General features: G+C 32.0%; 1 protein-coding gene across 1 annotated transcript; it reads left to right on the plus strand.

Annotated features, from left to right (window-relative positions):
- The first annotated feature begins 3234 nt into the window (after positions 1 to 3234).
- On the plus strand, positions 3235 to 11470 carry LOC107474243 (protein RETARDED ROOT GROWTH-LIKE). Its single transcript, XM_016093843.3, has 7 exons — positions 3235 to 3733; positions 5159 to 5267; positions 7059 to 7221; positions 9040 to 9188; positions 9276 to 9427; positions 10653 to 10767; positions 11043 to 11470. Exons 1-7 carry the CDS (start codon positions 3279 to 3281, stop codon positions 11178 to 11180), a joined length of 1281 nt encoding a protein of 426 aa, XP_015949329.1. The 5' UTR covers positions 3235 to 3278; the 3' UTR covers positions 11181 to 11470.
- Positions 11471 to 16956: the final 5486 nt, after the last annotated feature.

Genomic DNA, 16956 nt, shown 5'->3' on the forward strand with positions numbered 1-16956 from the left:
TTGAACTCGTCGCGAATAATAGCAGAAACCATCAACAAAATATTATTCAAGGTACGTTATTGTTTTACTCATCTTGTACATTTTCCACATTTCTGTTTCTGATTTCGAAATCGAAGAACTATGTTTTACTGTTCTTCTATGTTCTTCTAGGTTTTATTGATCTTCTTGTTCTAAATCTCATATCACTGTGGCGTAATTTGTTGGGTGTATATTCCTGAACCCATATCATGTAATATAATCAACTGTTGCAACTGTTCTAATATTGCTTGTCCTTGGGTGTATATTGCTTGACATTGTAATATTGCTAGAGCTTGTATATTTATCGTTGTTTGAGTCAATTGAACATCATTTTGAACTGATCTCATTAAATACTTATAAAATCGGTTTGTGTGTATTGGTTGATCTATGGGTGTATTTGACTGATATCTATGGGTGTATTTTTCATTGCAGTAAAAATGGAAGGCAAAAACCAAGCTGAAAAAAATGTAAAAACAAATATATGTCTTCGATCAAATCAGTTTTTCATAATAAAAATATATCTAACTCTAATTTTGCTTTGTTTACAGCAAATCAGGACCTAAAGTGTGCAACCCATCTGTTGAGTGAGAAATTCAGAAATATGAGCGAGGAGAAGTGATGCAATAAGACTGTCCAGGCCATCCTCATTGTTATTGAGTCCATTTTGTCAGATAGATTCTAATGATATTGTCACTGATTAATGTAACTGTTATATACTCTTGTAAGAAATTGAACACATGGTGTAAATATATTTGATCCAATTATAAGTAATTTTTTTCCATAATTAAACTCTCTCTGGTGTATTCAAAATGTCTGATTTATAGGTATTATAATATGAAGTGGTGATCCAGATAGATTGGAACCCATATATGATGGTCTGCATAGAGATCTGCATAATACACCCAAACACAGACTATAAATACACCCGATAAAAAATTAAATTTACACCTCTGTTGCGGATTTTAACAAGTCATTTTTGTTTACAAGTCTTACAAGTTGGGCCTAACACGCGCATTACAGAAGAAGAAGCAGAAGAAGATGGGCCTAATACGCGCATTACAGAAGAAGAAGAAGAAGCAGAAGAAGAAGAAGAAGAAGAAGAAGAAGAAGAAGCGTGAACATAAATGACTTGTATGATTTGTATGGAAAAGCGTTCTCTCTTTGCCTTCGATCTCCTTCTGTTTTTTTCAATTTTCATGGTTTCTGAAATCAAGCTTTGAAATTGTTTTGAAGACAATGGAACTTCAGAAATACACCCGAACGATCACAAAAATACACCCAAACGATTATAGAAATACATCCAAAGGATTACAGAAATACACCCAAACAGTTACAGAAATAAACCAAACGATTACAGAAATACACCCAAAGGATTACAGAAATACACCCAAAGGATTTAAGAAATACACCCAATATATGGAGAAACAGTATATTTCTTCTTGAAATCAATACACCCAAAGAATTATAGAAATACACCCAAACAGTTACAGAAATAAACCAAACGATTACATAAATACACCCAAAGAATTACAGAAATACACCCAAAGAATTTACAGAAATACACCCAAAAATTATAGAAATACACCCAAAGGATTACAAAAATACACCCAAAGAATTTAAGAAATACACCCAAAATTCGTTGAAGTACACCTTATGCATAATTCAGAACTCTCTCTCTTTTTCCTCCTCATCTTCTGCTGCTGCTTCTTCTTCTTCAAAAACGATTTCAGAGCTTGATGTCAAAAAACAATGGAAACCAAGAATAACGAAGAAAGAAAACAAAGAGAAAAGCACGTAAATGAAGAAGAAGAACAGGAAGAGGAAGAAGAACGTGTAGCAAGAAGAAGAAGAAGAAGAAGGAGAAAGAGAAGGCAAGAAACGTACCTTGAATAATGTTTCTTCGTTTTTTCTGGTGATTTTGATGAAGGAGAAAGAGAAAACAAAAAGAGGAGAAGAAATTTCAATAAAAAAAGAGGGAGGAAGAGAAGAAAAAGAGACACAGAGAAAGAAGAAGAAGAAGAAGAAGAAGAAGAAGAAGAAGAAGAGGAAGCACGGAGAAAGAAGAAGAAGAAAAAGAGGCAAAAAAAAAAATGTGAAACGCATAAATATAGCGCGTGTAAGTGACGTAGGAGTTGCAGCACGTTTTGATAGATTAAGTGTTAATGAACTTGTAATAATTACAAGCCCTAATCACTTGTATACTGAGCTTTTCTCTAATCTTTAATACTCACAATGGTACTCTTTTTGTATATAGTTATATATTCAAATATGTAATGTAATGTAATCTAATGTAAATGTGCAATTTCAATGAAATTGTGACTTGTATTTATCTTATTATGTGACTTATGGCAAGAGATGGTTATGTGGATGGAAGCAAACGAGTTAACCATCAATACAAGCTTTTTAGGCACTGAAACTCTGGTGAGCATGTTGGAGAGAAGCATCAAGCGGTGGACAATCTAATAAGCCTCCACCATTGACACATGTACCAGATTTTTCAAGTTTTGAAAAAGCAAAAAAACTAAGAGAAAAATCATCATTTGTGTTTTAACTTGGACCAAAACTCAAGTTAGCAGCGAGGATGATAAGGCTTTGGACAATGGAGAGGATAGATCCATACTTTACTGATTTTTGTTATATAGAATTGAAATTCCGAAATAATTAAAATAATTACCATATGAAAAGTAACTAGAGAAAAATCTGTAATGTAGAGAAAAATCTGTAACTGGAAAAAAGAAAAAATGGAATAGAAAAAAAATCTCCTAAAAATAAAAAATATGAACTTATTATAGATAAAAAACAGAGATATATAAATAATTTTATAGTTCACTAACAATTTTTTTATGTTTAACGTTAAAAAAAATTAATATATAAAAATTCAATTATAAAAAAGTATAAAAATTTAATAAAAAATTCGATAAAATTATAAAAATATACCTAATAATTAAACTTAAAAAATATTTTCACAAACCAATTAATCCTTTAATTGTCTATTCGTCTAATATTTCTATATAAAAAAAAAACTCAACCTACCTATAATAAAAGATAACACACTACGTTTGCCTATTTCATAAAAAACATAGCGATATTTTAATTAGGTCAATTATTAGCTTGATTTTTTCATAACTATATAAAAAAATTGATGTAAATCATATAGATAAAATTAAATTAAATATTAAAAAAAATTATTTTACCCTACTTCATATTTTATACTCCGAAGGTTGGTTGAGGAGTGCGGAGTTTGAAACGAAGCTGGAAAAATGTTCCGCACCGTAAACTGCAGTTACTTCACCCTCAGAACCACCCTGCGACTCCGTACCTTTCTCTCTTCCACTTCTTGCTCTTCTTCGGCGGCTAACACACCTTGGTCATCATCGTCGTCTTCTTCGTCTCTCTACCCGACCTTGTTGATGACTTCACTCATCTCTCTCCCGCACTCGTATTCACACTCTTTTCTTCCTTCGCTTCCCGGAACAGCAATAACACCAACCCATGCTTCTTTCTCTCAATCCGTTCCCAGCAAGACGCGCGATATCGGCTCCAATGTCGGTTTGTCCGTTATGCGGTGCATTTCTTCTTCTTCTTCTCCTTCCCTTCCCACTCTCGACTGGAACGACGCCGTTTTGTGCTCTGAGGTTGGCGACGGGAGAGATGGAAGCGTTGAGAAAGATTCCAAAACCTCCATTCCTGTTAGAGCCTTCTTCTTCTCTACAAGGTATCTATGTTTATTTTTGGGCATGTTTCAGTTTAAATTGTTTTTATTATTTTGTTGTTAATTTGAATTGGGAAAGATGAATTGGATATACTACGCAAAGGAAGGTGAATTGGTTTATATTCTTATTTTATCTTATTTTTATTTTTGACCGAAAAACAAAAGTAACGAGGACAGCAAAATTATGTACCTTTACAAAACAATATAATCGTTTGGATACTATTAAATTGAAAGAAGCATTTGAGTTGAAAGTAAGGACCTACAAGACATTTTATTGTGTAAATGGTTCTCTCCGTGTTTGGATCATATCTTGGCTAATACATTATCACATGTCTTCATCGATGATAGCTCCGAAACTGGTACTGCTTGGGGAATGATATGTCTCCTTCTTGGGTCATGCTCAAGTAGATTAGATAGCAGGCTATCAACATGCAATGGTTGCGTTGTAATTGGCATTGTAATGTGACAAAATCTTCAATTTGAAACTTCTATTACTGTATAGGTTTATTAACCAGGTTTTTTTGTATATATATGTTGCTTGTGTTTGTGTGGGTATGTATTGATTAAAGAAGAATTTCATTAAGATGAAGAGAAGGATAATACAAGATACAGTATAAGAGATCCTTGATACAACAGAAAAACAAAAAAAATATTTATCTATAAAGCATAGCTTTCCAATCTCTCAACATTTCTGAGAGGCAAAGTCCTATATACATATCACAAGGCCTATTCCATGAAACTTACTTGTCAGCAAACTTGTGATTGAAGGTGCAAGCATTATGCTCCAACCAAATAATCTAAACAGTGGAGTATACTACACACAAAAACAAAGACTTCGCCTATTTCCTGCTAATCGTAGGAGCTGATATAGAGTTGCTGGGCACACCCAACATTCATAAAAGATATCAAACAAATTGTTCCATAGCAACACAGCCACAAGACAATGCAGAAACATATGCGAATTTGATTCTGAATTTTCTCCACAAATTTGTTTGTAAATATTAATTATGCAATATGCTGTAACTGAAAACTACTGCATTGTAGGCTTATAATTTATCATTAATTTTCAAGTTGGAAAACCTTCCTTCAATAGCTCCAAAACAGTGGTTTATAACCATGCTCAATGAGCTGTGCTGTTAGTTGATAACTTAACCAGAATTTGGAATTGTTGACTATGAAAGGTGTGATATCTCTGGTATGATATTCTAATATGCTGTCATGGTGATGCATTCACATTATGTGAGAAATGGCAACAGAGATTGTCTCTTTTCTTTTTTCTTTCTCGAGGTGTTTATTAAAATTCAGGATGCGATAACGCAAAGGAGTTCATATTTTTCAGAATCTTAACATTTAACAACAGTATTTGGTGGCTTGCTATTCCATACGTACATTGATTTGTATTTCTCACTTTCCTTTCTACGGCTGTAGTGTTGATTTAAAAAGCTTGGTGGAACGGAACAAACCAAACTTTGTCACGCCATCATCAAGGATGACCAATTATGTTGTTCTCAAGTTTGACAATCATTCTAAATCGGGGGTACGTCTCTCTTGATTCACTGGCAAATAAGTTATATACTTTTATTATAAGCCTCAAGGATTTTGATAGTTGACTGTTGACAGACAGGAGTGCATTTAAATCCCTTTTTTTTTTTGGACAGAAAGGTTCTGGAAAGAGCTTTAAAACCTCAAATAACTATTGTTTAATTTTACTATAATTTGTTTTCCTTGTTAAGTTTTTAATCAAAGCCTTAACGATATATGTTAATACAGATATTTATAAAAGCTCTGAAAAATGATGATTATTGAAAGATGAATTAGGGGAAATTATTTTAGCTGTTGCATTAAACGTTGCAGTTGGGAGAAGGAACCGCTGCTCTAAATACTGACAATACAAATATTGATGTCAAATTGTATGATATGAACTATCTGCTTGTTGCATTGGATCAATTAATGTGCATGGTTTTATGGTTTTCGGGTGTTTTATATTGATTAGGAAGAAATACAATTTTTTTTGTTGTTGTTGTTAACTTAGATCAACGCAGTCAAAGGCATGCCAACAGTGCAGGACATTGCAAATTTAGGTGCCTGCCTCTTCAGTGTAGCATGGCCTTTTCTTTCCCTTGAGAAGATGAGATAACAACCCTATAGGAAAGAGAAATAACAAAGGCCAATAGTGTATCGTTTCTTGAAAGTAATCCATAAAAACAGAGAATAAGATGTAACCACATCACTCACTGCTTTGTATAAGTAGAAAAATCTGTGAAAATATATATGTGAGAATAGAAGCTTGTTCTTCTTGATGCAAAATCCTAGAAGACTAGTCAGAAATTACAATGAATGAGAGTGGTAATTTTCTAGGAGTGCTTAGTTTCTATACATCTAATTCCTAGGTCTGCCTAGTTTCTATGTAGTCAATGTTTCTTTCCAACAGTATACATCCTTTATCTTTTACATTCTTTTCTTCTGCAGGTGTTTCTACACTTTCAATAATAATAACATCGAAGTTTGTTTCATTATTTTGATTAGACAAACATGCTTTGTGTTTTGTGCTACTGACAATCCCGAATAAGCTGTTAAACTTACTTTTGTTTGTCTCTTATTCTCTTTGTCTTACATATTTAATCAATTTGGTTGCCATTATAACGTTTTTTATTTTTATTGTTAACTTCATTTTATTCTGTTTTCTGTTGATTGTTTTTAGCTTTTTGTAAGGAATATGTCACATGCACTCTTTGAACTTTATTGTAGCTACACTTGCTTTTCAACCTTTTTTCTTCATTGAGGCTTATGATTTCTGGTGCTTATTGTTGCAAGTTATCGGAAGCCCTTTGCCCCAAAGTGCATTTGCTTACGTTGATTTAGCTGCATCATTTTTGCTTCTTCATAAAGGTGGATTCATGCAAATTCTGTCTTTTCCTGTTTGCTTTCCTTTTCTGTTTTATCTGTGTTTTGCGTTTTTCTTTTTTTCTTTTTTTTTTCTTTGGTGCATGTTAGTTAAATTCAGCACTTATAGTGTGTGTTTCTCTATGTTGCAAATTCAGAAGTTATGTTTTTCTTTAAGAGCCTTTCTTCCAAAATTACTGTTTTCAACTTAAGAGAAGAACATTAAAACAGGTTTTGTTTGGCTATAGTTTATTTTTTCCATGTCTTGGGAAACATTTTTTAATAATAAAATAGTCGTTGACAACAACACTTGTAAGTTTTGTTGACCAATTGCAACAATAGTAGTAATGATAGTAGTGTAAAAGCATACTTAGGGTTCATTCTTATTCACCAAGCCTATTATATATTGATCCTTTTATTTATTTATTTATTTATTGGATTTCAGGGTCTGGGTACTTCTTTTTCGAGAGGAAGCAGTAGCTGTTACATGGTGGTTTTTCAGTATGGTTCCATTGTATTGTTTAATGTTCCCGAGCATGAGGTTGACGGGTATTTGAAAATTGTTCAAAAGCATGCATCTGGTTTGCTTCCTGAAATGAGAAAGGATGGTACGTATAAAAATTCTCTGATAAGTCCTTCCACATAGGTGAGCCTGTTAGCCTCTAATAGAAGAATTTGATGTGAGGAGGATTGATTTGTTTAATGAAGTAAAAGGTTGGAGAGTAATTTGGTAATTAATATTTGTTAGGGACCAAAGTGTCTAACTAAAAGTTTCTTGAGGACTCATTTGGAGATTCTCTTCATAAATGTTTTACATTTGTGGAACTGATTTTGAAATTTGGAGAGAACTGATTTTAGATAAAATTGATTTTGAAGTAAAGTAATTACTGTTTGGTAGTTTCACCTTTTTACCAAACAAATGTACAAGTTTTACTGAACAAACGGGTTCGGGGTGAAAATTGGTTTTGGCAACAAACTACCAACCTTAATTGATCCCCCCCTTTTCTCGAAAATCCCACGAATGGGTGCTTATAGGGAGATATCAAAATTACCCTCAAAAGAGATGTATTTTTATAAACCATACACAGTTCCATATATTTTCCCTTCTTTATATGTCAAACGGTTCATTAGGTGTAATTTATCAATAAAATGAAAGAAAAAAGCATTTGGTCATGTCCTAACTGTTTTCCAGCTGTGTCGAATGGTGGTTGGTATGTGTCTAATCATGATTGGTGTGTTTCTAGACACGTCCATGCAGACAATTATATTTTAATTTTTACATGTCTGGTGTGTGCCATGTAGGTTTCTATTGTGCATCGAGCTGTATCGATGCCAAGACATATGGACATACGATCTCCTTGATATCTCCATGCTTTCTGGGTTGTAATAGTGTCGGTTATAGGTTTTATCGTTGGTAATAGGTGGCGGGAAGCTAGTAACCTATTTCAGCTAATATAAACCAATCGTAATAGGCAGTTACTATTGTGTTGCTTGCTGCTGCAATTACATGTTTCCGTAGCTGCATAAGAGTGAACCACATCTTCCTGAATACAATTTATATTGTTATCTGTTAGGATATAAAGTTAGTTCTTCCCTTGATTCTCCCATTAGAACCATATCATTTTCAAAGGCATGCTTATACCATCTGCTCTTCAATATGTTAAGGAATCCTAGACCAGAATAGAAAGATACAGACCATTGGGCCCTTGATGTAGTCTTATCATTAGAGCGAAATCTTTCTTCTATGTTAACTTTTTCTAAAAACTAAATTTGACTCCATTATGCATATATATGATTGCTTGAATAGTGTCAATCCCAAATCTTTCCTTACTTGGAGCCCTATCATACACATTCTCGAAATCGATGAAAACCATATTTATCTTTGTGGTTGTTGATATTTCTCCATCAGATGTCAGAAAGGTTTTTGATAATCTACCTTTTTTCTTGAAAAAAATAAATTCAAGAACTCTTAAAATACATTTCTTTAACACAAAAACTTGTCCTCCCTAACCCTAATAATCCTTCCTCTCAAACATACTGTTGAAAATTCATAGCTGTCCACCAAATACTATGACTTAAAAAGAAAATTGAACAAGAGAGAAAACTACGACTTTGATCATTCAAAGATGGTGTAAAAAATTAGATTAGTTCCAAAATTTGCAAGTTGTAGTAAGTTAGTATGTTGAACATGGAGTGTGTCATGGGAATAGTGCCAGGGAAAAAAATGACATTGGTATCTTCCATGAATGATAGGGAATAAATGTTAACGTCAATTTAGTACTATTATAAAAACTTGACATCTGTTTAGCCCTTTATAATGATAGATTCATTCATAAAATTATGATTTCATGGAGTCTGAACATTTTATATAATAGGTTAACATTGCTTTTATGTGTCTTGTATTTACTTTGTTTTTGAGATTTTAGAGTATGAAGTTAGAGAAAAACCCGCTTTAAGTACATGGATGCAAGGTGGACTAGATTACATAATGTTACAATACCTGAATATTGATGGAATTCGCACTATTGGTAGTGTTTTGGGTCAAAGCATTGCTCTTGATTACTACGGACGACAGGTTTGTTCTACATCTGGTTAGGATGCTTTGATATTTGGACAGTCCTGTGTACGAATGACTCTCTCTAACAGCCACCATGTACACTAGGTCGATGGAATGGTTGCAGAATTTACAGACATAAACCGAGAGATGGAAGCAACTGGAAAGTTCCAAATGCAGAGGAAAAAACTTTTCCAGTTGGTGGGGAAGGCAAATTCAAATCTTGCTGATGTGATCCTTAAGCTTGGACTATTTGAGAGGTAATAGTTCTATTTGTGGTGACATTGTGTGTTTTTAAGTGTTGTGTGTTAGAATAAAACATTCTACTTGGTTTTCAGATTCTTGTCATTAGTCCCAGTTATTCCAAATATGTCTATTGAAAAAGGAATATTTGATTAAGGTTAAAATATAGATAGACTATCCCCTTGTTATTTCTCTCTTTTTTCACCTTTTGTAAGTGGACTTCGTCTTGTAACACAACCAACAACCAATGACCCTATTCTAATGGTTGGTTAAATTATGAATGATCAATTGGTTGGTGTTGGTTGTACCCATATGCAGACATGTATTCCTTCTGACATCTGGTCCTACTTCAGTCTTCCGTTGTTCTAGTAATGGGAAAACCATGCACTCAAGGTCTATTAGAATATATCTGAAAAAGCCTGTCACATCCTCTCACTTCAAATGTATCCATGTCTGCCCCTAGACCCTAGTAATTCAACTGGAAAACTCTGATTGCTGCAGCTGCCATCTTATTCAGTGGCATAATCTTCCTTAGGACAATGCTTTTGAATAATTACTTCATTAGAACCAGAAGAGAAGTCATGACATTAACTTGCATCCTTTTGTAATTATTGAAAAATACTCCTAAACAAAAGCAAAATGTGTTATGTTGTTGGAATATGACGAATATAAACAAACTTTTTACCAATATAACCGAATCTTTGGAGATTGAGTCATGGGATAGAAAAGAACAAAGTGCGAAGGTTAACTATTCGCTTTTTGAAAGTATATTATGAATATTTTTGTGTAACTTTATTTTTTGTGCTCATACGTTCATTTGCCTTTCTTTCTTCCTATCATTGTTTTTATTTTTTATTTCTTGGTTTGATTTTTTTTTAAGGTTTGTGTATCTTTTGCAACTTTTACACCCTTTATTCAAAATTGTATGGATAATCTCTTGTTCGTGGCACACTTAATGCTTCATTTTGTGCTTTTGGTTTAGTAGGAAATAAAGTTATTCATTTTATTTAAAACTGTTCACTTTATGTTATTCTGTATAGAGATTGTGCAAGAAAATTGAAATATTTGTTTGCAAATATGATTATTACTAGAAATTAGCTTTAGCCTTTGCTGGTTACAATTATTGTACGACTATAAGGCAGTTTGTTGATAAAACAAACGTTAAGACATTCAAGTTTTGCATCATTATATTCATTTTGTTTGTCTATCGTTAAACTAAGAAAATTTAAATGGTTGTCACAGATCAGATATTGCTTGGAAAGATGCCAAATATGCTCAGATATGGGAGTATCTTAGGGATGAATTTGAATTAACTCAGAGATTTGCTAGTCTTGATTTCAAGTTGAAATTCGTGGAGGTAAAACTTGTGCAAAAAATTATTTTTCTACCATCGAGGGTCTTGTATTTATTTACAGTCCAGACTACAGTTGTGACAACTCATCACATGCCCCTCCTGCGCGCACGACTTTACTCAGACCTTGTGGAGTGCAGATCTCATTCCCACTCATCACTCAGCCTGTCAAAATCATACGCGGAGGGGCTTGCGATAAATTGTCTCGAGTTGTTTATTCCGGTTGTAGGAATAGCATTTTCAATCTGTTTATGATTCATTGGAACCTGTTCATTTTGCAGCACAATATCCGTTTTCTTCAAGAAATTCTTCAAAACAGGAAATCTGACTTTCTAGAGTGGCTCATTATTGCTTTGATTGGTGCTGAGATTCTTCTCTCTCTCTATGACATTGTCCATCGCTCTCCGGTGAACCTTTAATAGCGTTCCGATTTGGGGCATGAAGGGGTCCAGCATACTAGGCCGTTGGCGCTATTAAGATAAATAGATTTAGACCCGCAAAATGTGTGGAAAACTAATGCTATTAATTTTTCATACTAATGTTTTAGATAACTAAAATGATATTAGAGGAATTATTATAGTTAGTTATAAAACAATCTTTTTAGCTCTTAAAACAAATATAATAAATTTTATAGGAAAATATAATGGTAGTTATATAACGAAAACTCATTCGATCAATCTATACTATATATATTGAAGTATTTGATAAAGTATAAGAAAAAAGAGTTAGTTATTTTTTTATTTGGTTTTGATAAATCTAAGTATTTTCGTAACAATTTTTTTAATCTTTGAATATCAATTGCATTCATAATTTATAAGTTCATCATAAAATACATAAAAATACATAAAAATAGAGTAATATTTTTAATAAATAAAATTAATGACAAATAATTAAGAGGATAGTTTTTTTTTATATAAAGTAACATGCTAATGATATTAAATTCATTATTAATTCAGAGATAATATAAATAAAGGCTATTAGATGCTGAGGAGACATAATAAGAAAAACAAATTTAAAATTCTGTAAAATTATAACTTGGCAAAAGAGCTTATGTGATAACAAAATAAGATAGAAGAGATGTCATTTTTTAGTTGAAAAAGATATATATATCAATTTTTATATAGATAAATGGATGACTGCTAAGCTAACCGCTACAGCCTACAGCATTCTAGCTTGTGTATATAATAACCGAAGACAAATAATATTTTATTTTATCACTAGTCTATTTGTTAATACTCTCATTTCTATGCGTAGAACTTTTTGCACGTAAATACGTATGCATATTTTTTTTGTATAAAAAGATTCCTATGGCATCAATTAATATTCTGTTCAATTTTGGGAAAATAATTGTTTGTGAAAGAGAGAGGGAGGGGAGGAAAAGCAATATAACAAGATAAAGATTGAAATTCAAGGAAAAGATTTTTTAGTTAGTTATAAAACAATCTTTTTAGCTCTTAAAACAAATATAATAAATTTTATAGGATAATATAATGGTAATAATAATATGAAAACTGACTCGATCAATCTATACGTTTTATATATATATATATTTTGAAGTATTTGCTTAATTAGTGTGTTTTACTCTTAAAACAAAGAATCGTATCATAATAAATTTTATATTATAATAAAATATAATTCTGTCAATCTTTTGTGAATATATATTAAAGTATTTATTTAAGTAGAATTTTTTGATAAAGTATAAGAAAAAAGAGTTAATTTTTTTTTCTATTTGGTTTTGATAAATCCAAGTATTTTCGCAACAATTTTTTTTATTTTTAAATATCAATTGACTTCACAATTTATAATTTCATCTTAAAATTTAAAATTCTATAAAAAAGTATAATATATAGATTATTTGATCTAGTAAAATACGTAAGAATAGAGTAATATTTTAATAAATAGAATCAATCACAAATAATTAATAAGAGTTTCTTTTTAGAAAATAACCTACTAATGATATTAAATTTATTATTAATTCAGAGATAATGTAAACAAAGGCCATTAGATGAGGAGACAGAAAAACAAATTTAAAATTTTATAAAAATTATAACTTGGCAAAAGAGCTTATATGATAATAAAATAAGACAAATAAGATGTTATTTTTAGTTGCAAAAAAATATAAATATCAATTTTTAATTTTGATATAGAAGAAATGATGGTGTATAGCAGAGATATGGTGGTTTATGGTGTATTACCGAGCTGTGATGGCTATGCAAAAGTAATCGGACGGACCATTTGGAAAAACTAAAATCAAACGGTACACAAATCGAACCGTCTAATTTGCGTACTCCTTTCGCGCGCATGCAGATGGCTCCCTTGTTGGCTTTGTTGCACTATACCCTAATTCGACTGTCTCCCCCCTCCCAACAGCCATCACTTTCACTCTCATATCCCTCTCTTCATGCTTCCCAACCCCACAACCTTGGCCGTTTTTTACCATTGTCAGACCACAAAAGAGCTCAAAAATTTTTGAAAAACAATGCTAAGAAGACCAAAAATCAAAGAAGTAAATCAACCAGAGTTTCATATTGTTAATTATATTGGGCATCCAAATTATGTAAGTTTTTATTTTTTAATATTTTGATTTAATAAAAATAATAGTGATAATATTAGATTTTATTAGCAATATATATTATAATAACACTAAGTAGAGATTAATTATGTATGTGTGCAAGATATTGTTACTGTTAGATGTTAGAAATAAAGATTAAAATAGGAATTAGTCATGTATGTATGTATGATAAGTCTCTGTACCGTTGATTAATTATGTGTCTGTGGCATTTATGTATCCGGTGGTAATACTGGAAAACAAAATGCTTAGGGCCACGGCCAAGACTCATAAAAGTAGCTGTGTTCAAGAATCAACAAACTTAACTAGGAGAATCAATAACACTATCTGAAATTCTAAGTTCCTATAGAAGCCAATCATTCTAAACTTCAAAGGAAAAATTGAGATGCCAAAACTGTTCAGAAGCAAAAAGCTACAAGTCCCACTCATCTAATTAGAATTAATATTCATTGATATTTTGGGATTTATAGTATATTCTCTTCTTTTTATCCTAATTGATCTTCAGTTGCTTGGGGACAAGCAACAATTTAAGTTTGGTGTTGTGATGAGCGGATAATTTATACGCTTTTTGGCATTGTTTTTGGGTAGTTTTTAGTATGATCTAGTTACTTTTAGGGATGTTTTCATTAGTTTTTATGCTAAATTCACATTTCTGAACTTTACTATGAGTTTGTGTGTTTTTCTATGATTTCAGGTATTTTCTGGCTGAAATTGAGGGACCTGAGCAAAACTCTGATAGGAGGCTGACAAAGGACTGCTGATGCTGTTGGAATCTGACCTCCCTGCACTCAAAATTGATTTTCTGGAGCTACAGAACTCCAAATGGCGCGCTCTCAATGGAGTTGGAAAGTATACATCCAGAGCTTTCCATCAATATATAATAATCCATACTTTATTTGTCATTAGACGACGTAAGCAGGCGCTCAACGCCAGTTCTATGCTGCATTCTGGAGTCAAACGCCAGAAACATGTCACGAACCAGAGTTGAACGCCCAAAACCCGTTACAACTTGGCGTTCAACTCCAAGAGAAGCCTCAGCTCGTGGATAGATTAAGCTCAGTCCAAGCACACACCAAGTGGGTCCCGAAAGTGAATTTATGCATCAATTACTTACTTCTGTAAACCCTAGTAGCTAGTTTAGTATAAATAGAACTTTTTACTAGTTTATTAGATGTCTTTGACCATTCGGTCTTTTTACCACATATCTGGTCCTTCTACTCAATTTTGAATTCATATCATATTTTGGGGGCTGGCCATTCGGTCATGCCTGGACCTTCATCACTTATGTATTTTCAACGGTGGAGTTCTGCACACCATAGATTAAGGGTGTGGAGCTCTACTGTATCTCAAGTTTCAATGCAATTACTATTTTCTATTCAATTCGACTTATTCCAATTCTAAGATATTCGTTGCACTTCAACATGATGAATGTGATGATCCGTGACACTCATCATCATTCTCACCTATGAATGCGTGACTGACAACCACTTCCATTCTACCTTAGACCGGGCGCATATCTCTTGGATTCTTTAATCAGAATCTTCGTGGTATAAGCTAGAATTGATGGCGGCATTCATGGAGAATTTGGAAAGTCTAACCTTGTCTGTGGTATTCCGAGTAGGATTCCGGGATTGAATGATTGTGACGAGCTTCAAACTCGCGATTGTTGGGCGTGATGACAAACACAAAAGAATCAAGGGATTCTATTCCAACATGATCAAGAACCGACAGATGATTAGCCGTGCTGTGACAGAGCATTTGGACCATTTTCACTAAGAGGATGGGATGTAGCCATTGACAACGGTGATGCCCTACATACAGCTTGCCATGGAAAGGAGTAAGAAGGATTGGATGAAAGCAGTAGGAAAGCAGAGATCCAACAGGGACAAGCACCTCGGCACACTTATCTGAAATTCCCACCATTGAATTACATGAGTAACTCTATCTTTATTTTTTGTTTAAATTTATTATTATTATTCGAAAAATCCATAACCATTTATTATCCGCCTAACTGAGATTTACAAGATGACCATAGCTTGCTTCATACCAACAATCTCCGTGGGATCGACCCTTACTCACGTAAGGTATTACTTGGACGACCCAGTGCACTTGCTGGTTAGTTGTGCGGAGTTGTGACAAAGTGTGATTCACGTTTGAGAACGCTACCAAGTCTTTGGAGCCATTGTTGATGATCACAATTTCGTCCACCAAGTTTTTGGCGCCGTTGCCGGAGATTGTTCGAGTATGGACAACTGACGGTTCATCTTGTTGCTCAGACTAGGTAATTTTCTTTTTATTTTCTTTTAAAAAAAAAAAGTTTTCAAAATTCTTTCAAAAATTTTTTCTTTATTTTCGTTTTTCAAAAATCTAATTTTCGAAAAAAAATAATAAAAATACAAAAAAATCATAAAATCATAAAAACAAAAAAAAATTTGTGTTTCTTGTTTGAGTCTTGAGTCAATTTTTAGGTTTGGTGTTAATTGCATGTTTTTAAAAAAATATATATTTCTTGCATTTTTCAAAAATTCATGGATTCATGGTGTTCTTCATGATCTTCAAGTTGTTCTTGGCAAGTCTTCTTGTTTGATCTTGATGTTTTCTTGTTGTGTGTCTTTTATTGTTTTTCATGTGCATTTTTGCATTCATAGTGTCTAAACATTAAAGATTTCTAAGTTTGGTGTCTTGCATGTTTTTTTTGCATAAAAAATTTTTCAAAAATATGCTCTTGATGTTCATCATGATCTTTAAAGTGTTCTTGGTGTTCATCTTGACATTCATAGTGTTCTTGTATGCATCATATGTTTTGATTCATAATTTTCATGTTGTGAGTCATTTTTATGTTTTTCTCTTTCATAATTAAAAATTCAAAAATAAAAAATATCATTTCCTTAATTTTCTCATAATTTTCGAAAATTTGAGTTGACTTAGTCAAAAATTTTTAAAATTAGTTGTTTCTTACAAGTCAAGTCAAATTTTCAATTTTAAAAATCTTAACGTTTCAAAACTTTTTCAAAAATCAAATCTTTTTTATTTTTCTTATTAATTTTCGAAATTTTCTTTTTAAAAAATGTTTTTCAAAAATTCTTTTTCTTAGTTTTATCTTTATTTTCGAAAATTATGCTAACAATTAATGTGATTGATTAAAAAATTTGAAGTTTGTTACTTTCTTGTTAAGAAAGGTTCAATCTTTAAATTCTAGAATCTTATCTTTTAGTTTCTTGTTAGTTAAGTAATTAATTTTAACTTTAAAAATTAAATCTATCTTATCCTATCTTTTATATAATATCTTTTTTAAAATTTTATCTTTTTCAAAAATTTGATTTTAAAATATCTTATTAAACTTCTTATCTTCTTATCTTTTCAAATTTGATTTTAATATCTCTTCCAACTAATTATTTAACTTTTTGTTTGTTTCTTATCTTTTTCAAAACCACCTAACTACTCTCCCCTCTTTAATTTTCGAAAATACCTCCCTCTTTTTCAAAAAAATTCTTTTTAATTAACTAATTGTTTTAAATTTTAATTTTAATTCTATCTCATCTTTAATTTTCGAAAATCATTAACTCCTTTTCAAAATTAATTTTTGAATTATCTCTCTCATCTTCTTCTATTTATTTATTCATTTA

This window comes from Arachis duranensis, chromosome 2 (assembly GCF_000817695.3).
Source record: "Arachis duranensis cultivar V14167 chromosome 2, aradu.V14167.gnm2.J7QH, whole genome shotgun sequence".
NCBI lineage: Eukaryota > Viridiplantae > Streptophyta > Magnoliopsida > Fabales > Fabaceae > Arachis > Arachis duranensis.

Excerpts from the sequence above, each read along its gene's own strand:
- LOC107474243 (XM_016093843.3), top strand. The coding sequence starts at position 3,279 with ATGTTCCGCACCGTAAACTGCAGTTACTTCACCCTCAGAACCACCCTG. Across the intron at positions 9,428-10,652 it reads AAGCTTGGACTATTTGAGAG|ATCAGATATTGCTTGGAAAG; the intron begins GTAATAGTTCTA and ends TGGTTGTCACAG. Across the intron at positions 10,768-11,042 it reads TCAAGTTGAAATTCGTGGAG|CACAATATCCGTTTTCTTCA; the intron begins GTAAAACTTGTG and ends TTCATTTTGCAG.